The 21,580-nt window shown below is 44.3% G+C and overlaps 3 protein-coding genes across 3 annotated transcripts; all 3 read right to left on the bottom strand.

The window, feature by feature from the left end:
- Positions 1-6,326: 6,326 nt before the first annotated feature.
- On the bottom strand, positions 6,327-9,994 carry LOC115673918 (receptor protein kinase TMK1). Its single transcript, XM_030596185.2, has 2 exons — positions 7,472-9,994; positions 6,327-6,970 (listed from the first exon to the last, which is right to left on the bottom strand). Exons 1-2 carry the CDS (start codon positions 9,801-9,803, stop codon positions 6,438-6,440), a joined length of 2,865 nt encoding a protein of 954 aa, XP_030452045.1. The 5' UTR covers positions 9,804-9,994; the 3' UTR covers positions 6,327-6,437.
- Positions 9,995-13,397: 3,403 nt separating this feature from the next.
- LOC115673921 (uncharacterized) lies at positions 13,398-17,177 on the bottom strand. Its single transcript, XM_030596187.2, has 3 exons — positions 16,718-17,177; positions 14,623-14,860; positions 13,398-13,802 (listed from the first exon to the last, which is right to left on the bottom strand). Exons 1-3 carry the CDS (start codon positions 17,054-17,056, stop codon positions 13,648-13,650), a joined length of 732 nt encoding a protein of 243 aa, XP_030452047.1. The 5' UTR covers positions 17,057-17,177; the 3' UTR covers positions 13,398-13,647.
- A 2,528-nt stretch (positions 17,178-19,705) lies between these two features.
- Positions 19,706-20,777, bottom strand: LOC115673922 (uncharacterized). The gene is made up of 2 exons (XM_056319853.1): positions 20,469-20,777; positions 19,706-20,368 (listed from the first exon to the last, which is right to left on the bottom strand). Exons 1-2 carry the CDS (start codon positions 20,569-20,571, stop codon positions 19,872-19,874), a joined length of 600 nt encoding a protein of 199 aa, XP_056175828.1. The 5' UTR covers positions 20,572-20,777; the 3' UTR covers positions 19,706-19,871.
- Positions 20,778-21,580: the final 803 nt, after the last annotated feature.

The following is a 21,580-nucleotide window of genomic DNA, read 5'->3' as shown; positions in this document are numbered from 1 at the left end:
TTTATGACGCATTTATAATTCATTTAACATCCACATTATGTTAAAACCTATTTACTGTGCATAACTAACCTATATAACAATTCGACTCATCATATATAGGTTAAGAAATAGGTCTATGTCCCATTTTAACAAGTCTACTCAAAAGTAAGATATGTATTGTACATGTGTTCAATCTTTTCGAACCATGTACGTCAAGCACGCAAACATGTATGTTAAGATACGTATTGTATACATATTATGGAGCTTTGGTCAAATTATTGCCGAGCTCCAGGTTTCTGCCCGGTTTGTTGGTCAATCTAGCCTGCTTTAAAAAAACAAGTCAACCTCGCAAGTGCTTATGAGTCAAGCATGAAAAGCATGCAAGCACTCCTGCTGGTTCACACTCTACCGAACGATACTTTTTCGACATGAATACGTACATTCTACCTCTGTCACAAGCGACACCGTAGAATTGCACATAGTTGCGTAAAGTTCTGCACAGAGGATTCACTTTCAATACACCCGCAAATGGGCTTCACGAGCTGTCTAATGTATGAACATCGTTTTGATAAAGCTAGCAAACGTTAACGGGAAAAATATCAAAAAAGTCTTGAACTTATTGAATTGGTACCAATTCAGTTCTAAACTTTTCAATTTGATCAATTTAGTCATAAACATTTTTCACATTAGTACTAATTCAATCCATTCGACCAATTTAAACCGGCAATCGCTGACATGGACACTAACAGTTCTACATGACACAGTTGGTGTTGATGTGAACATTTTTTTTCCTTTCCCTTTTCTTTCCCTTTTCTTTTTGCTTGTGCCGGTGGTGCAAGGGCAAGTGTCGATCCCCTCCCCAAATCTAGCGAGGCCGACCCTTGCCCAGGCCTAGGCGGCCTCGCAGCACCTCGCTGAGCCTCCCCTAGGCAAGGGCAAGGCCCAGTGAGCCTTGTCGTCGCCTGGGCAAGGATCAGTCACAGCATCAGCATGTTGAGGTCACCGAAGAGGTTGACCGCAACCGCAATGATGCTCAGGGACGTGGCATTGAGGGCGAGGTAGCGGCTCGGGAACCAAAGCTTCTAGTAGCAGAACCGGCCACAGCGTCCACGGCCATTGCAACCGCGCAGGCTAAGGAAGCTCCTGCTATATAGATGCCAATACAGGGCATGGGCTTTCTGAACTTGGCCTCGTTGAGGCTTCCATCAATGCTGCAAACAAACATGATGCCCTTTGTTTCTGGGTGTCAATTCATCGAGGCCTAGCGAGGCCACCTGGCCTGGGCGAGGGTTAGCCTTCCCAACACTCATCCTCCCCAAGGCAAGGCAAGGCTAGCCCTCACCGATCTTGACCCGTGGGCGGTGGCCGACGAGGCCCCCTAGTCTGGGCGAGGGTCAACCTTGTTAGCACTCATCCTCCCCAAGGCAAGGCTAGCCCTCATCGGTCATGACCTGTGGGCGGTGGCCGGCGACTGGCCACAAGCACAAGCAAAAAGAAAAGGGAAGAAAATTGGAAGGAAAAAAATTATAAAAAAATATTTTAAAAAATTATAAAAATTGTCCATGTCAGTACCGGGTCATGCCATGTAGGACGGCCAACGCATGTTAGACGGCCGACGTCCACGTCAGTAATTTGCAGCCTAAATTGGCCAAATGGACTAAATTGGTACCAATGTGAAAAAATTTGGGACTAAATTGGTTTAATTAAAAAGTTTAGGAAGTAAATTGGTACTAATGCAATAGATATATGACTTTTTGGGGGAAAAGTGTCAAAAAAGTCCTAAAACTTTTGCATTTGTGCTAATTTAGTCCTAAATCTTTTTTTGGTGCCAATTCAGTTATAAACTTTTTGTATCGGTACTAATTTAGTCCTAAACCTTTTTTTGGTGTCAATTCAGTCCTTCCGGCCAATTTTGACCGGATTTTGCTGACATGGATGTTGACCGGCCATCGGCACTGACGTGGACAACTTTTAATAATATTTTAATATTTTTTGATTTTTTTTTTCCTCCCCTCCCTCCTTCCTCCAGCCAGTCAGCGGACCGGTGATCGACCAGAGGCCGGTGAGGCAACTGGCGAGGCTCGCCTTCGCCGGTTGGCCGCGAGGGCGGCCTTGTGTTAGGCGGGCAAGGCTCGAGCCCTCGCCGGAGGCCGCGAGGTCGAAGGCCTCGGGCGAGGGCTCGATCCTCGCCAGCGGCTGGGCGAGGCTCGCCTTCACAGTCGCTGGCGAGGGCGAGCCTCGCTAGTGGCCAGCGAGGTCGACCTCGCCGGCCTTTGGCCTCTAGCTGGTCGCCAGTCCGGCAACCGGCTGGAGGAAGGAGGGAGGGGAGGGAAAAAATAAATAAATAAATAAAAATTATTTAAAATATTAAAATATTATTAAAGTTATCCACATCAGCGCCGGTGGCCGGTCCGCGTCCGCGTCCACATCAGCAAAATCCAGCCAAAAATGATTGGAAGGATTAAATTGGCACAAAGACAAAAGATTTAGAACTGAATTGGCACTAATGCAAAAGGTTTACAAACTGAATTGGCACCAAAAAAAGGTTTAGAACTAAATTAGCACCAATACAAAAGGTTTATAACTGAATTGGCACCAATGCCAAAGATTTATGACTTTTTTGACACTTTTCCCGACTTTTTGGTACTTTTCCGAAATGTTAACGGTGCTCATCTTTTTCCTCTTTGCCCTACTTTCCATGTGGCGTGTCCGCCATGGTGACGGCAAAACTTATCCAACCATGGTGACTTGGCGAGCGTCTGCCATGATGTCGGTGAGTGTTCGAGAGTCGTGGCAATTGCACCCGGGTGTGTAGGAGAACCTATGGAACCGGCAGACCCTATAAAATTGGTATGGTCATATATGGTTCGGGTGGGTATCAGATCTCGTAAGGCAGGTTTCAAATTCCAAATTTTCGAAATCGGTGAGTAAAGGATAGGTTCCAAGATTTGGGGTGATACCGTCCTGTACACATCCTGTACAGTGTATACTATAGATTATACACAATGCAAGGTACCCTATAGAAAGGTCTACCCCGTACAAAATTTCAAAAATAAACATATGTGTACTTGAATTATTTATGAGTTTCTCTTTTTCTTTATGAAAGTTTCACATTTAAATGTGTGAAAGCACTAATTGATCATCAATCTCCAATCCCAAGGGCAAAAGACAGTTGATTTTTAATTTGTTTTTAATGTAAATTTTACTTATTTTATTATTTTGGGTGGATGCTGTGCAAACCGGGTGCCACGTCAGTATTAATTATTAACAGTCTGAGTGCATCAATTGCGGAAGAAAGAAAATTTAACCTATTGAGTTATTGAAATCGAAATTATATGTGTAATTGCAAAATGCACACATATTCACTTATCACAATTTAAATTTGCCCTTCTCCTTTGAAAGGTGAGTTATAACGACTCTTTCCTTGACTTTATTTAGGACACACTCTTTTTTATCGATGACATTAGTGTTCGACTTGAGGATTGTAGTTGGGTCGAGACCACGATATGCCGATGGCAATAGCTTTATTGAAAACACATCGGTCATATCGAGCATGGGTTTTAGCTTGACATACTATTAAGTTCTTCAAATAAGGTCGGACAATACTGCTCGAACTACGGCACATCGATCGCCCGAACCGAGAACCAATCACCCTTAGGGGTATCTCGCCTCGGGGGCCCAAGCCTGTCCCTCGAAAACATAATTTTTTGGAAATCATTATGCCTTTTGCAGGCCCAAGATTCGAACTTATGGACCAAGCTCTCCCGGGAAACACAAATCTCAGTAGGCCCAATTTACTTAGATGCTTCGAATTGGGCCCATTTGGCTTTGCCGGGCCTCGTCGCCCCCATTGAATACACCCGACCCGAAGCACCGACTACCCGAACTCGACAGAAGCTAAACAAGAAAGAAAGACTAAAAATTACTGATAGAAATTATCTATATTTTCTTTTGCTCAAATGGAATCCGCAAAATGACTTAATGCCAGTAGCAGTGTATATCATGCAATTCACAGTACTCGAATATAAAAATATCTCGATTCACGACATCGGAAAATGACTTGCAACGAAAAAGATACATTTGTAGTGCAAATTTTCGCAAGCCCGGATGGTCAGATACTTCCCTTCGTTCCGAAAGAAGATAATTTAAGGTCCATTTGTTTCACGAAAAACTCAATGATAAAGGTAAATAATTTCCTGGAATGCATTTTCTAGGAATACGGTTAGTTTTCCTTTGTTTGGTGATATATGATCGAAATCATTTTCTGATATTTGGATTTTATTGGAAAATGATTTCAATCTCACCACTTCATCTCAAGCAAAAAAAAAAAATTTGAGTTTTTCTAATAGTTTTTATTTTTATTATTTTTAAAAAAATTGAATTTTTTAAAAAAAGAACAAAAAAGAAAGAAGAAAAAATAAGAAAAAGAAAAGGAAACGATTAAAAATAATAAAAATTTCGATTTTTTAAAAATAAAAACAATTAAAAATTTGATTTTTTTTAAAACATATATGATAAGAATAATAAAAAAAGAAAGAAAAGAAAAGGAGAAAAAAAGAAAGAAAAGAAAAAATAAAATATTAACAAATTCAAGATGAGCAATTGTGGAAAGTGTTTTCACCTACTTAGATTAGGGAATTCGCTTTCTTAAATTTATATATAAATATTTTCCTTAACCGGAAAGTGTTTTCAGTTGACTTATCATTTTCAACGAACCAAACAGGTAAAAGTTCGGAAAACGGATTCCTAGAAAACAAATTCCCTCAAACAAACGCCCTCTTAATCGCCGTTGCTAGGGATACACATCGCGACATTTCTCTCCGTTCTTACGCAAATTCACGTGTTTGTCCGGTGAGCTTCTTCTGCTCGTGGTGGCAGATTCGGTGTCGTAGCGTAGAATGTAAATGGGTATCTCAAAGAGGCGGTGAAAAACTATTTTAACCACGCGGTAAGTGAGATTTTAACTACCGAACGTTTTTTTCTTTTTTTTATTGTACTTATAGATTTAATCTTTGTATTTTTTCTAGTTATTTTGTCATGTCTGACCTCCTTGCCCCAAAATAATAATTTGCAGCATAGGTCTGTCAAATTTCATGGGGAGACCCAAACTTGGAGAAATGGACCGGAAATTTTAAAACAAGAAAAATGAAGGGAAAGAGGGTACGACCAGACAATAACAATTCAATGACAGCAGTGGAAATTGCATCGGCAAGCCCAGGAACCTGAACGTGAACCCATGTGTTCTTGGGGGGACACAGCTGCCCACCCCACCCCGATTTGGACCCCTCCTCCTCCTCTCTGAATATACTATAGTCGAAATTTATGAATCATAATAATATATATATGCCCATGATACTCGGGTTTGATTCGCCGTTCGAGTGCAAATAATTTCTTGTTTAGATGATCCGTACCGGACATTAGGTCGCGTTTCATTATAAGGAAACCTTACCTTTATCTTATTGTGAGCTTTCTTGGATTCTCGGTGTTGTGGTAAAGTTTACCTCACCAAGGAAGGGTGTTTCCACTTACAAGGACTACAACACCTTGTTTGACGATCTGGCGGCCGGTCTACTTTCAACTCCTGGGAGGGTAGGGTTTATTCCCTTAAGGTGCCGAAGAGACTTTAGAGTTAAGCTTTTTAAGGACATGCTTAGATAAGTTTACCGATGTAAATTGGAACCTCGTCATCCTAAAAGAATTGGAGCGAGTACGGCTTCTAATAATTTTATTACCGAACACCTCAAGAACCCTCGTTAAACAGTCGACCAAGAAACCTTGCGATTTCCCGTAGACTTGCCTTTACCATGTTATGTGAAATCGATCTTCAAAAAAATCGACGAATCGTTTCACGTCGGATATATTTAATATCTGTCCCGGGGCATTCGTTAACGTAATCAAGCAAAAAGATCGAACATATGAAGTTAGGAAAACTAAAGATGAAGGCCGCTAAAACCTACGTATCATCCCAAGGCATTATTGCAGGAGTTGTTGAAACTGCCCTTTGACTCGCATGTGACCTTACTCAGCTTCCCCTGTTTTTCTTTTAATCCCTTGCGATTCCATGGACACGTGCATGCATATGATTTGCATACCCCACCCAACTTTCCCATTACAATATCCTGTCCTGCGAATGGCATCTGTCATAGAACAAACAGCACAAAATTTGAGTGAATCACCTAATTTGAAGAATCTAATGGTACTGGAAGTTGGGTGTGCCTGAAAGTATAAATAAAAAAATCTTTCCAAGAAACCATTTGCAGATCACCTCATACAGAACAGCTTCAACTACAGTATCAATGGATAAAAAGAAAGTTTAGAAACTCAGATCAGGCTAAAAAAAACCGTGAAAAGAATCGTGAGTCGAGATAGATTACATGACAAGAAAGCACCAAAAACAAGAAGCAAACAGAATGGACACACACACACACACCCCCCCCCTCTGATTTACACCTTCCATGTCATCTTCCGTCCGCGGACGTGAACGACTCGGCTAACCCGTATGGTCGTGTGGGTATGCTTGTCTGAGTGTTATCCAAGCTCGGGAGGTCGGATGACGATGCCGAGGAATCCATGTGACTCGTTCCTTCGTACGCCTGCCACTTCTTTAGGGCCTGTGGCAGCGACATCTCCAGGTCGATCCCGAAGATGTCGTCGGGGTTTTGATCAGTCGGTTTCCACACATCTACTAGAGAAGATAGTACGTTGACGGCGTGGCCCATATCAGGCCTTTGGTAGGGTTCCCTAGCGCAACAGTGGCCGGCCAATTCGGCTACCGTGCTGATGCTGGCGAGCGTCTCCTCGTTGAGATCAATCGTGGGATCGATTGCCTTTTTAAACGTGTCCTTGTTGATGTGCATTCTCCTGAACCATGTCACCAAGTGCATGCTGTCCTCAGGCTGACTCTCATCGAGCGCTTTTCTTCCAGTGATCAGCTCCATCAAGATCACCCCGAAACTGAAAACGTCTACTTTCGTCGTCACTCGGCCAGTCACTGCAATAATATCACCATGATCAGGGTCTAGTTGTTAGAAGTTTGACGTGTAACAGAAGGAAGATCCAAATTAACTAGCTAAGACAAAATGGCATGTCAAAGGCAATGAGGGCAGGTCTAGTTTCCAGCTAATTTGCTCTTTTGCAACAATGGTCTTGCCTCAAACATGTAAAATGCTTGCGAAACTAACGTAGCCATGGATTGCTAGACCAGAGTGAGTTGAGTGCAAGCGCTTGATCTTTGACAAAGAAGTGTTATCGTATGGATCTATAGTACTTTTTGGTCAGGGGAAAAAGACATGATTTCTGAGGACGAACGCTATAATTGGTCTCTGGAAGTGCCATTTCCATATTCTAATCTGCTATTGTAGCACTAGTTGTTGCAATTCAGATAATTTTACACAGTGCAACACCAGTTACCACCGAATTATCATAGGCAAATAAAGAATATATATCCAAGGCTTTGTAAATGAGGGAACTGATATTAAAGTCGAGGGCTAACCTGCATATTCCGGTGCCAAGTACCCGAATGTTCCGGCTATTCTGGTTTCGATGGAGCCTTTTCCCTCCGGTGCAAGACGCACAAGACCGAAATCCGCCACCTTAGCTCTCATATCATGTCCAAGGAGAATGTTCGATGGCTTTAAGTCCCGGTGTATGAAACTCTGATGCGCTAAACCATGGAGATACTCGACACCCCTTGCCACATCCAAGGCAATGGTCAACCTTCTCATCCATTCCAACGGTGCACGTCCTTCTTCGGGCCAGTTAAAAAGATGTTGACTAAGTGTCCCTTGGGGCATGTACTCATACACGAGAAGCTTCTCATTGCCATCCAAGCAGTAACCGAGCAGGGCGACGAGGTGACGGTGTCGAACCTTAGTCAAAACAGCAATCTCGGACTTGAATTCCGCAAGGCCCTTCCCGGTTATAACCGCGCACTCCATTCTTTTCACTGCGATCTTTGTCCCGTCATGAAGTTCCCCCTTATACACCGTCCCAAAACCACCTTGTCCTAATATATTTTCCTTGCTGAAATTGTTGGTGACATTCCTCAGGACTTGGATAGAAATCACCATGTTTCCTGCTTCGACCATTTGAATGTCACCGGCTTCACTGCCCGGTACAGTATGAGTCTCGCTGATCGCACCGACACTAACACTTGATCCTGCGACCGTTATCTTCACGCTTTCATTGTCGGATCCAGAATGGCGTGGATGAATCACCATTGCATTGGGGCTCTGTACTCTGGTAAACCGCTTTTGTTTCTTCTTATATAGACAGAAACCCAACAAACCAAGCAAGATAATCAAAAACAAGCCGCCGATGGCAGAAACCACTATGACTCCGATCAAAGCAGACTTTTTGCCTGATCGACCACCATTTTGGGATGTTACACTACCTGATGGACCTGCAGCATCGTGGGGTGATCCAGGCGTTGAAAGACTACTCTTATCTTTCCCAATGTCGGGATTACCGTGAGTTTGGACGATCACGTTACTCTTAAAAGTCGGGACTTTACCGTAAAGCTGATTACTCGACACGTCGAGAAGCGCGAGCGCGGGGAGGGTGGTAAGCTCCACGGGAATGGAACCAGTAAGATTATTGCTCGCGAGGATGAGCCTCTGCAGCGACGTCAGCGAGGCGAAATCCGGGGAAATGGTGCCGTTGAAGCCCATCTTCTCAAAGTTCACAACGGTGATGTTCCCATTGTTGCAAGTGATTCCGATCCAACCGGAGCACGGGTCATTCCCCTTCCAGTTCTCCGCCAATCTCTGTGGATAACCCATCGACTTCGCGATCGAAAGCAAGGTATTCACTCTGGGATCACAGTCCCCTGGACCCGGCAAACAGAAGCTGTTCAAGTCCTCCGCCATATCCACCTGGACCGAGCTCCCGAACTTGGGCACCGGCCCTTGGAGGAAGTTGTTGGTCAGGTTGACGGACTGGAGGGACTGGAGACCCGTCAACGACGACGGAACAGGGCCAGTGAACAGATTGTCCCGCAGGCTCAGGGTCTGCAAGTCCTGGAGCCCCGAGAAGTCCGGCAACAGGCCGGAGAAGGAGTTGGAATGCAACCAGACCTCCTTCAAGGAAGTCATGTTGGCTATAACATCAATCCGTCCACCGAGCTTCCCACTACCGGCCATCCCATTGAGCCAGAGCGACTGAATCTGCGACCCGGAAAAGCTCGGGGGCAACCCGCCCTCGAGATCATTAAATGCCAAGTGAAGAAGAGTCAGGCCGGGGAAGTCGTTGGCCCCGAAGAAGTCGGGGACCTTCCCGGTCACGTTGGCAGAGTTCGCGGAGAAATTCTGCAGCGCGGACGCGTTCTGCAGGCTCTGGGGGATCTCCCAGGCGGCGAAGGGGTTGCTGTCGATCTCGACGGACTGCAGCGACGACAGCCCATCGAAGAAGCCGGTCGGGATGGCATCGAACTGGTTGCCGCTGAGCATGAGGACCTGGAGCGAGCTCAGGCCGCTCAGGCTCGGGAGCGAGCCGGAGAGGTTGTTGAACTGGAGCTCCAGGCGCTCCAGCTGGGTGAGGGAGTTCAGGTTCGCGGGGAGCGTACCTTGGAGGCCCTGGCGGCCGATTTGGATGCGGGTGACCCGGCTGGACTCGGAGCAGACCACGCGGGGCCACCGGCAGGGGTCCGGGTCGGACCAGCCGAGGGACTCCGGGGCGGCGAGGGACTTCTTGAGGGCCAGCATTGCGGCGGCGTCCCCGTCGTCGGCGGCGGCCAACGGGGAGGAGGAGGTTGCGGAGAAACAGAGGAGGAGGAGGAGGAGAGGGCAGAGCAGGCGGCGGCGAAGGAGGCGAGTGGTCCTCCCCATCTTGGAGAGAGAGACAGAGACAGAGACGGAGAGAGAAGAGAAGAGAAAGATGGGGTTAGCGAGGGATGCTCTGTTTTCTTGCTCAGCTCATGAGGGTTGACAGTGAGAGGAGCTCTGCCCTGCACTACCTATGAATGAAGCTCAATGCAGGCAGAGACACAGGGAGGGAAACAGAGGAGGCACATGGGGGTTGGAGTTGAGGGAAGGTGGTGGGGTCAAAATTGGAAATGGGGAAAAAGGCTGGAATGGTTTCGATTCCTGAGGTGGGGGAGGTTGGGGCCCTCTTCCCCTACGGCTCCAAGTTGGCATTTTTACCCTGCCCAACCCATCATCAATTCTACAAACAACTCGCACAAACAAGTTCAGCTAATCCAATCGAGTGCTTGGTGAAAGAGATTCCGTGTGCAATCGAGTGTTTGTACATGTTTGCTTTTGATGCCGAGGGTGTGGTTCGTAATCCCCATCGATAAAAAAGCACAGGCTCTTGCTCCCCGATGAGCGAGCGAGGGTCCAAGGGGCCGCCTTAATGGGGTTATAGGGGATAACGCCCTTACGATGCCGGGCTTTTATAATTTGGGCATGTATATATTTTGATCCATAAACAGCTACCGAGTATATATGATATCTTTTTATTGTAATTAAGAGATGTAACAGAAAGGTGAAAAGTGCTAAATATAGTGAAATCCTGTATTGGACGTAGCCTTAACTTAAGGGTAAATTATGATAAAATCCCGTGACTCGAATTTTTATTTACTCTCTATTTCTTTGTGTTTGTGCGACTAACCCTAACATTTAAAAGGGTCTTGCAATTCATGCACCGGATGATGATCACTTCAACCTACACCACTTACGAGGGAAAAAATAAAAAAAAAAAGAGGCGAAATTTTTTAAAGGTTTCGAACAGGGTTTGGACGTGGAGTGGTGAGTCCAAGATCCGATGCTGCAGGTCCAGTTGTCTTTCTTCTCTCTGTGCGCCCCTGCAACACTTGAGAACCAAGTCTTTTCTGGTGTCGCCGAGCCCAGCGCAGAAAGAGGGTTTGATCCAAAAAAGGGCATTTTGACAGTTAGGCGACAACGAGGAAGGGAGGGACAAAAGAGGGTCGCTCTCTTTTTCGATTTTCCTCTTTTGGGTCACAGACAAGATCCAGCACACGTTTTATGTGGACCACGTTCCCTTTGCGGCCAGGAACGGGGATAAAGATTAAGGGGGAGTTCGAAAGGACTAGGGTCCGGTCACCCAACAGTCGCACCTACTCCACAGCTCGACTTATTTGGGGGGCGAGCTCGGGCTGTTTTCCGAGTCGAGTTCGAAGAGCTCGAGTCGCTCGACCGTTTTCACCAAGTCCAGCTCGAATTAACTACTTTACATGACCAGCTTGTGGACCTAGTTTCATACTTCGTTCTTAGATTTCAAAGATACGTGAAAGTATACTAAGAAAATCTTCAATCTTGTCGAGCTCAAATGAGAATTTACTCGACGGCTTGAATCTAAACAAGTCGAAGTTGAGCTTACAGGACATTCTATCAAGTTGGACACAATCTTGCGGCTTGGGTCGAGTATGAGCCTGAAATACCCTAGTCAAGTTCTATCATTTGGGTAAAATCAGAGCCTAAGGTGTACACTAGATACTTTAAGCTAGGGATGACAAGAAGTCCTAACCCATAATGACCCGATCAAACTCGATGGATTGAAGGCGGCCCGTCGCTTGCACGCTGATATGACATGCCCTACCATTTATACCATATGTCAATTCAATCTAACAAACTTCTATTACATACTACGCATTCCAAACCCATATGCAATATTGAACTCGTAACGATTTTCTCTTCTTTTGTTTGATTTTTGTTATGGACAAATTGAATGGGATTAAGGGCCAGCAATGATCGTGCGAGATGAGAAAAAACAGCAAGCACACGGTGCTTGAGGCTCGGCTCAATCTAGAGATTACAACAAGGAAATCTAGTGGTCCATTTCCATATCCGCATTCGCATTTACGGTCAAGGGACACGACACATCAATACGCGTGCCGTCAGAAATAAGTGCAAATCAGTGGTGCTACTGATTTGAGAACTCCTTTGATAGAATACGACGCGCTATTGAATCCGAAGGAGCTTCCACGTAGCGCAGGGGAAGGAAGAGACCGAGAAGATCCAACAAAACGAATCACCATGCCCGTGTGGAGAAGCATTAAGCAATCGCGACAATCTTGACAAGTTACTTCGATGCAACAAGGAACATAATCCTGCATTCAGAAGATAATGACATATGAGGAAGTAGGAAGGAAGCTCACCTTGCTTACTTGAAACTTCCCAAAGATTTTTGGCCACATCTTGAAACGATGGGTACGGAAACATTAGCATCAACATGGCAAATCCTTGACAATTAAGACATGGCATTGATGATTCTGTCTTGAGAGGACTTCAAAGAACCTGTTCAAGTGACCTTATAAAGTTGCAATCCTGTTTGCCACAAAACATTCTCGAAGCAATAAGATAAGAAATACTGTGCCATGACGAAGAAGGATTCACGGAACTATACTCCTCAAAACTCACGGAAAGATGATCAGAATTAGGGATGAGCATGGTCCGGGTAGGCGATTCCTATCCTAGAATTGGGAATCACCCACTAAGGACCGGTTCCGGAACCACCCACTAAGAACCGGTTCCAAAAAATTGAAACCGGAAACCGCCCGTTGTTTCCATGTATCCACCCAAGAATCGAACCGTCAGCCCGGTTCGGTTCCCGGGTGAATCTATGGAACCGGTCCCACTAGCCAAGGACGGAGACGAAAAGATAGAGACGGAGACGGAAATGGAGAGTTGGAGACGGTTAGATGAGCATCAACCAAAAAGAGTGAGCGTGAGGCGAAAGCGAAAGAATATATTTCTCGGCTTAATGTGAGGCTGTGAATGTCAAACGAGTTATGTTTAGTTTAGGAATTTAGGATTTTTCTTTTTTTTTAAAAAAAATTAAAAATTAAGTAAATATATTATATTTATTATTATATTACTAGTATGGTCCGGGTAGGCGAGCGGGCGGTTCCATACCTGGAACCGGGAACCGATACCCACCGGTTCCCAAAAATTGGAACTGGGAACCGGACCGGTTCCCTTAGGAACCACCGGTTCCGGGCGGTCCCGGGCAGTCCGAACGGTTTCCGATTCTTTTGCACACCCCTAATCAGAACCAAAGATTAAGAAATTCCCTTCCACTTTCCCATCGGATATCTGGTCTTTAGGATTTAATGGAAAGTCGAACGTCCCCAAGATGCAGATTCAAGACGCTCGTTCCTACCCATCTGTTCAGTGTCTAAATGATATTCTTTAACCCAATTGTCACAACACATAGAAATAATGTCTGGGGTTTGTGACAAATAAAAGCCTAAAGTAAACAAAGTGAACAGTACACTCAGATAAACTTAAGGCAATGTGTGATCGCGATGGGGCAAAGAAAATTGTGCGTACATGTCTCAATGGTGTGTGTAAGCATTCTGATTATTCTCGTTTAATTTTCCTTCATCTTGGTAGCCAAAGAGAGTAACCTGTTTCTTGGAAACAAAAAAATAATAAAAAAAGGTAAAAAGCAGAAGACAGTGGAGATAATCACAACTATGAATTCACATCTGTACCGAGTTATAACTTATAAGATGCAACAAACCACGTCTAACAGCACCAGATACAGATTAAGCTTCCAAACCTCATGCAAACAAATATAAGTACTAGCATAGCCATTAATCTCATTGCTGCCTTTGTACATATCATGAAAACCGAAGGGAAAGCAGCTCATCACACCATAAAAGCCCCCAGCAACATTTACACAAGGAGATACATATAAAGTGGCACTTCAATCCGAGATTTTACTGCGTCCCTGGTGGTGATGGGAATGCCAACCAGTAGAATAGGCTGAGAGGGCTGAACCAGTCACACTGATAGAATGTTTTGCAAGGTCCAAGCTTTTCTTAGTTGCCAACCAGACAGTCCAAAGAAAACCTATCCAACCTGTGCCATGATGGAATTCACATCTCAGGTGTTTAAAAACACACCGTAAATCCAAGGGAGAATGCGCTCATGAATTTCAAATCCAAAAACTAGAGTCGTGAAACTAGTAACAGGTTCATAGATGGCAGATGCACGAAAGGTTCTGGGCAAGTAATAACCTCTGTATGCATCATCTGCTCCAGTACTATCAAGTATGTGGATCTAACTGAAGCTAATAGCAATAGCAACAGACTCGTATGAATAGAAGAAACCCTTGATAAAATAAATAGGCACAATTGCTAGTATTGATTTGATAGTCAGTAAAGACAAACAATGTTGCAACAATTATAAATAGCTACAATTGCTTGTATTGATTTGACAGTCAGTAAAGACAAACCATGTTGCAACAATTACTACAGAAAATAACCCACTACCTCCATTCTTTAGTTGTCTAGAACTCCATAATCATCCTAATGCCAATAGGCAGCCTTTGGCAGCGGAATTGAAGTATTTATAAAGAAGACAACTCGAGCCATAAAAGGACACTTGGAGGGCAATCTTGGGATATTCGGATAGTATTAGTCAGTGGCAGAGGTAGGTCGTTTTTTTTTTGTTAGCGGGTGCAAGCGCAATGAAGTAGGATTTTTCAAACCACTTTGAAATGTGAATGCATTAGTATTCTGTCGTTTCAAATAAATTATTCTACAAAAGATTAAAACAAAGAAATAAGTAAATCATAATTGAAGGTGAGAAACAAATGGTAGTGTAACTTATTGATGTGACCAAAATAGATAAATTGAAGTATGACTTCTTAACAAGGAGCAGCACCAGCTTTGTTTACCTGTAGCTACAAGAACAGCTAGCACTGCAGAGCATGTTGCTGTAGAAATAACAAAAACAGCGATAACCAGAGCACCAACATATACAGCTGTCACACAGGCAAAGAAAAGAGCCAATACACTCCCTACTGCAGCCATAGACATCAGGAGAGAAATGACGATTGCATTGATCGTTGCCGCAAGGAAAAAGAGCATGAACACAAGAAGTCCCGTCAAAGCAAGAAAAGCAATTGTTCCAATCTGCCAAGAATCATAATAGTCAAAATAAACATTTTGGAAGTACTCAAAGAGCATCAATTATGGCACTTCTTAAAGTGACCCAATTCAGGCCAGACAATGCTTAAGAAAGTAAAGGTTCTCTATTTTGCTTATCAAACAGAACATATGATACTGACTTATACAGCTGAAACTCAAAAAGTAGAGCATGAACAACAACCAACAGAAACTTTTCCTACCATGTGGATGTGCTCATGCTTATCAGGCTCTATATACCCTCATCCAACCACCAGTTAGGTACTCTGTCCCAAATTTTTGGCACTTTTACATGGCAAATGACCATAATTGGCTATCCATCAGACTGGCAAAGGTATGTAGCTAACTCGAAATCAACATAAAATTCAGTAGCAATGAAAATCAATGCAGAATCACCTGGCTGAAAATTTCACATTTTGAATAGCTGATAGTAATTGTAATTTTGATAATTGAGTATTAGCACATTGCAAGTACATGCTAAAGGAATTTGCATATTACCTGAAAAAGAATGTACAGAGCTACTAGAGCAGTTTTATTAATATAACATTAAGTAAACAAGCCGTACAAAGGCATGGAAATGAACTACACTCCAACAACAGAGAGCAAACTTATCACACCTCCCAGGAATAGAATGCATGGCCGACCTCTGTTCCTCTCTTCCAACAATAACCCACACTATACCATTATAGGGGAAACATGAACATGCTACATGATCAAGTTACACTATGCATCCGGTTCAACACGGAGTCCTCCATAAGATCCTTACATTCAAGGCACTTAAAGATTTATAGCCACATTACTTGGACTTTGTTCCCTGTCTCTGCTGACTGTTCCCCCTACAGTTAAGACAAATCTTCTAATTGAAGCCTCTCAGTGTTCATTTGTGTAGATCAAATATCAAAAGTTTCATAAGCGTGAATTGTTCAATCCATATGAATTAAAAAAAATGGTTAAAATCTATTGTGTTTAAATAATGGGTTATAAGGAATTAAACATAGATTCTAATTTATTCATATATTTGGACAGTCAGACGTCGCTGCCATCTCTATTTATATCTTTGCAAAGGTCAGGTTAATTATTCTGCGATAGGCTGGTACTTTTGTGATTGCCCAACTTTTGTGCCAGGTACTTACACAGTCTGCAATGGGTGCTAATGGGGCTTCTGTAACTTTCTGCCAAGGGAAGCAAGCATGGTTGCTGAAACATGTTGAAGGCTTTCGTGCCAAGGAACCACAAAACATCGCCTCTAGTGTCAAAGCTTTGGTATGCATCTATATACGATGACAAATCAACATCTCATAGCAAAAAAAAAAAACATAAAGAAGAAAATAAATTCAACATCACCCGGCCCTCAACCATCCTAAACACCTCCCATTCCCCTATTCTTTCCTTTTCACTTTCTTACAGTCGAAACTCATCTGAGCATGAAGGGCCTAATCCAGGACACCTTAGCACAACCATCATACCTGCTCTATGGGAATTCCTTTTTTTCATTTCAGGATACCTGACTCCTTAAGAGTCGATCGTATCATCATTCCACAGCTCTGCACATCATCGATCTCATATCAAAACGCCAGAATCTCACACCGACCTTGTCGCTCTACTCTATTTCCAGCACAGTGCCGCTTATCACAACTGGTTTCCAGATGCTACTCCAGCTAACTTCAGCAGACCAACTCCGTAAGGAATGGCATTCCAGGTGTAAAAACTCGACAGAAACCATCCCGATCATACTTCAGAACCAAAAAAAAAAAGAAAAACACCTCCAGAACCAACCTCAAGCAATCAATCCGCAAATCAAACACGAAAGAAGCAACAGCAACAGCAGCAGCAACAGCAACTCACCGAGACGACGAGCAGCGCGCGGAGAGGAGAACCCTGGCGAGCCCAGAGGAGGACGCGGCGCCCGGACTGTCTGGAAGCTTCCCGGAGGACGGGGCCGTCGTCGGCGAGGGAGATCTTGATCCGCCGCGCGAGCGGCTCCCCGGAGGCCCTGCTGGCGTGATCGGGGAACAGGACGGTGGCTATCATGCGATAGAGGGCGGCGTGCAGAGCCGGGGCCGGGGCCGGCGCCGGAGGCCGAGCCTCCCGGCGACGCTCGACCTCGACCTCGACGACCTCGACCTTGTCCGCCGCCGCGTGGACGCCGTTGGCTGGCTCGTCCTCGCCGGCGTACTCCGCCATTGCCGTGGGCCGCCGCTACTACTGCTACTGCTCGGGAGCGAGGAGGAAGGGGCTGTGTGAAAATATCTTCGGCTACCGACTGGCGAGAATCGAGCTCGCGATTCCTGTGAAAGCTCTCGGTGGAATTTTGTTGGTTATAGAATTGAAGTCCCTGGTGGGGCCCGCCGGGGTAGGGGAGGGGAGGGGCGCCGGATCGAGAAGGTGGGGTTGCTGCTACCCCCCTCCCCTTCTCACGGTCACGAGCGACGCCAGCATCCACCATGGCCACGACGAACCTGCGCACGTGGCTCCTCAACATGTGGACAACAACATGTGGGGTCCATCTGAGTGAAAATTAATTTCCTAATGGGGCTAATGTGCGGGACCCATCTCGGCGGAAGAAAAGAAAGGACATGGAAATTTCCCAGAAAAGCCCCCCCTCCTTTTCCAAGTTGTTCCAGCGTCACGTACGAGTGCCTCGCTATAGCGAAAGATTGAAAGACTCAACGCAAAATCAAAGATTCCCGAGCTAAACGGAAGAATGACACCTTTTTTTTTTTTTAAAAGAGTAAGAGCAATTGAAGAAGCCAACTCAAATTGCGCTAGTTTTTATCCGGATTTCATATCCGATAAAGACGCCGTTTACGCCGATATGAAAATTCATTTCCAAAAGATGTCTTCTTGGATTTGGGAAAAAATTAGAGCAATGACGTGGAAATGACACGTCACTAAAGACGATTTTGGACGGGGGTTAGCGAAGGCAGATATGGGACTCAAGTAAAAGTTGGTAGTTTTTTATAAAACAAAAAAGAAATTTCAGAGTAGAATTGAAATTAGACCAAAAGTTGTGATTTGTTACGAGACAAAAAAAAAACTAGGGTAGAATTGGAATTGGACCAAAAGTTGGGAATTTTTTACGGAACGAAAAAATTTAGGATAACATTGGGACTGAAGCAAAAAATTAGAAATTTTTTAAAGTACTAGGCCTCTATTCCTCCTATTTATAAATTACGATACAATTTTTTTTAATTCAATACGATTTCTGGATTTTTAAAACCCAACTCAACACAATTCTTTCCTTAAAAAACATCACAGGTGCTTTTTAAGGATTTTTTTTTTCTCGAAGTTAAGAAATGGTTAGTGCTACGCAATAATAAAACTAGAAGCAAGATGAATAAGAGAGGACATGGGAGATGGAGTTGGTAATTTTTAGTAGATCTAGATGCTAGTGACAGGTGAGGAATGCGGGTTGGAGAGTTCTCTCGATGGTTCGCTGCCGAGGCCAATAAGGGTATCGGATTCTAGACCTTCTTAAGTCAAAAGGTCCGTTCAATGAGTGAATTGATGATATATACCGAGATAATCAAAAGATTAATTGACTATAATATATCGTGTGACTATCCTAGCTTAGGAAATCAATGGGAAGTAGGTTGTCAGGTTTCAAAGGGCACAGAAGCTACCCCTAACAAACCTTAATTCGAGTCCATCAAGTCGAAACTTTTTAGAACATTCTAAATGGAAAATAATAACATAAGATTGTGCCCACTATTCAGTTATCCATGCATGGAGCAATGCTCATGTGCAAAACATCCCCACCATTTGTATGTAAATTTATGAACTATATATAGAGGAATAATGTATTGATTTTTCCTAAATATGAAAGGACAAATTTACACATTTACAATACTAAATTGCGGGGACATAACACCGGTAAAAATGTCATTAATTATCTATGTTGGCACTTGGCATTCCATGCTCTCTCCGGAATGGTAGCAAGATGGTCATAATAGGGAAGTCGATCTGCCCAAATCTTAACAGGATGTAAGTAGTTAGTAGTTTGAGGTTTGGGGTCAATTGCTAAAAACTCTTTAGGAGTGGGACAAGTTTGAGATTTTATAGTTAGGATACCCGATAAATGAATCCAATATAATAATCTACAAATTGCTCTTTGTGTCTTTTATATTTCTCAAGTGGTTGAGTGTATACCTATGCATTTAAGAATACCTCTATATCTCATTTTTAGCTTTTCCTATATTTCCTTTCGTCTTTTTTCTCATACACATCCATTTCTTAAGTAATCACTTACTTTCTTTTCTTTTCTCACCATTAAATTTCCTAAATTACTCTTTTTTGTTTTTTTTTTGGTCTGTTCCTAAGTTACTCTTACTTTCTCTATTTGATGCCTACCCAATACACATAACAACTCATTTTCTTCCATTCATAATTACCTAATTATGTGCACGCTCGTAGCACGTGCCTTAGCCCTTATACTTAATTATTGACTTTACTATATTTTATAACCAACCTTTTGGATTATTTAAGTTTCTCTCTCTGCGCAACACCAACGAAAGAAAAACATCGTGGCCCTTCTCGACTACAGTTGACCATCGCTACTCGATCACCACCGCCGTCACCAATATCAACCAACAAACTCGGCCGCCATCTAATCGGCATTGCCCTTGGTGGCTGAGGCCTTAAATCGAGGTCGCCAATTCGGCGACCCCAATATGAGATTGACGAGGACCATGATGAGGTCGTGGCAGTCATCCTACCTAATGCGCAAGAGACCACAGGGCAAGGTCATCGTGGTCGTCTCAATGTGCGCGAGCACGAGAGATCGCAATAAATTCGATAAATTCCAATAGCATTAGAGGACACCGGCAGCTAAAGTTCAGGGGCGATATTAAGGCCCGCTTAGATTGATGTACAAACGTTAGGCAACTCAACAAAGATGCAATCGTTTGAATACAAGTCACGAGGCAAAAGCATCAATTTAAAAGCCTTTTTCACAGACGAAGAGAGCCCCAAAAAAACAAATACAAAAGAGAAGAAAAAGCTACAAAGCGAAGCCCTTGAGGTAGTCGGGGTCGCGCTTGGCCCGCTCCTGGAACTTGTTGAACCACCGGTCCAGGATGTCCGTCGGCACCACCAGCTTGCTCCCGTCCACCCCGCAGAACGACTGCATGAAGTTGAACAGGTTCTCCCCGACCCTCATCGCCATCCGCTCGATCCTCCTCCCCGCCGCCGCGTCCAGCGACGGCAGCGCCCCCAGGTCCTCCACCGACACCCCGATCTTCGCCGACAGCGGCGCCGCCCCCGGCGACGTCAGCTGCAGCGGCTGCCCCGCCGCCCCCCCGCCGGCGGCGGCGTCCCCCCCGGGCTCCGGCCAGGGGAGGGGGAGGACGGCGGAGGGGCGAGACACGGTGACGGCGCCGCAGTAGACGAAGGGGGACCCGGGGGACTGGACGTAGACGGCGAGGGCCTTGTCGGGCGGGAGGGCGAGGCCGTTGAGGAGGAAGATGCACATCTCTCGGACCTGGTCGTAGGCTTCGCCTGCGAGGACCCAGAAGAAAAAGAGGGGGTTTTTTGCGCGGAATCAATCATGGGTCGTCGGGGCTCGGGGCAAAAAACGGAGAGAGAGAAGGGAGCTTACCGACGAAGGTGTTCATGTCGAGGACCCAGTGGAAGGTGTCGATCTGGGCGAAGGTGGAGATGTCGATCGGGAAGCTCCGGTCGGGGAACACGACCCCGAACATCCTCGGAGCCGCGGCGGCGAGATCGGCGGTTCGCTGTTCCCTCCGCCGGACAGAGTTTTGGAGATTGACGGAGGAGGAAGGAGACGATGCGGTAGTATTTGGGGGGTGGCGGGGGGAGGAAGAAGAAGCAGAGAGGAGGAGGAGGAGGAGGAGAGTCCAGTAGACTCTAGAATGAACCAGGCGGTGGGGGCTCCCGAAAGGCGGAGAACGGAAAGATGGGGGAGTTTGGCGAGGAGGAAGGAGACGGTCCACGACAAAAAAACAAAAATAAAATAAAAAATTAATACAACGAAAAACCCTAAACCGGTAAACTTATGATAATTATACCACAAACTAATTTTTTGACCACAAAAAATCTCAAATTGGTACACCTGCGACAGATTTACCTTAAACTAATTTTTTGACCACTAAAAACCTCAAACTGGTATATTTGTGACAAGTTTACCCTCCGTTAGTTCCCGTTAAATTAGATTAATATAAAAAAAATAAAAAATTAGTATATCTATGACAAACAGAAGGTAAAACATAAAACCAACACATCAGTCAATTGTCGCGTGTCATTTAACAAAGCAATTTGACGGTAAAATTTAACAAAAACAAACTGAGGGTAAATTTGTCACAGGTGTACTAGTTTGGGGTTTTTTTTGTCAAAAAATTAGTTTTTGGTAAAATTATCACAGGTGTACCAGTTTTGAGATTTTCATGGTATTAACCCTAAAAATAAAAGCCATTTACTTTCCATAGCATTGTATTGAGTACATATCTTTTTTCGCGATTTTTGTGCATATACCTAATATTGAATTTGAACATTGTTCGTATTTATCAAAAGAGTTAAAATCACGAAAAATCTTAAATTGGTACATCTGCGATAAATTTACTTACCGTTAATTTCTGTTAAATTTTACCCTCAAATTATAGAGTTAGATGACATGTGACAACGAGTGTACCGATTTGGGATTTTACCTCCCGTTTGTTACAGATGTAGTTTTTCGAGGTATTAATCAAATTT

Source organism: Syzygium oleosum, unplaced genomic scaffold (assembly GCF_021117445.2).
Source record: "Syzygium oleosum isolate NSW1041296 unplaced genomic scaffold, Sole_v2.1 Sole_v2.19, whole genome shotgun sequence".
Taxonomy (NCBI): domain Eukaryota; kingdom Viridiplantae; phylum Streptophyta; class Magnoliopsida; order Myrtales; family Myrtaceae; genus Syzygium; species Syzygium oleosum.
The sequence above is the reverse complement of the archived record's forward strand: the minus strand, read 5'-3'. Positions and strand labels throughout refer to the sequence as shown.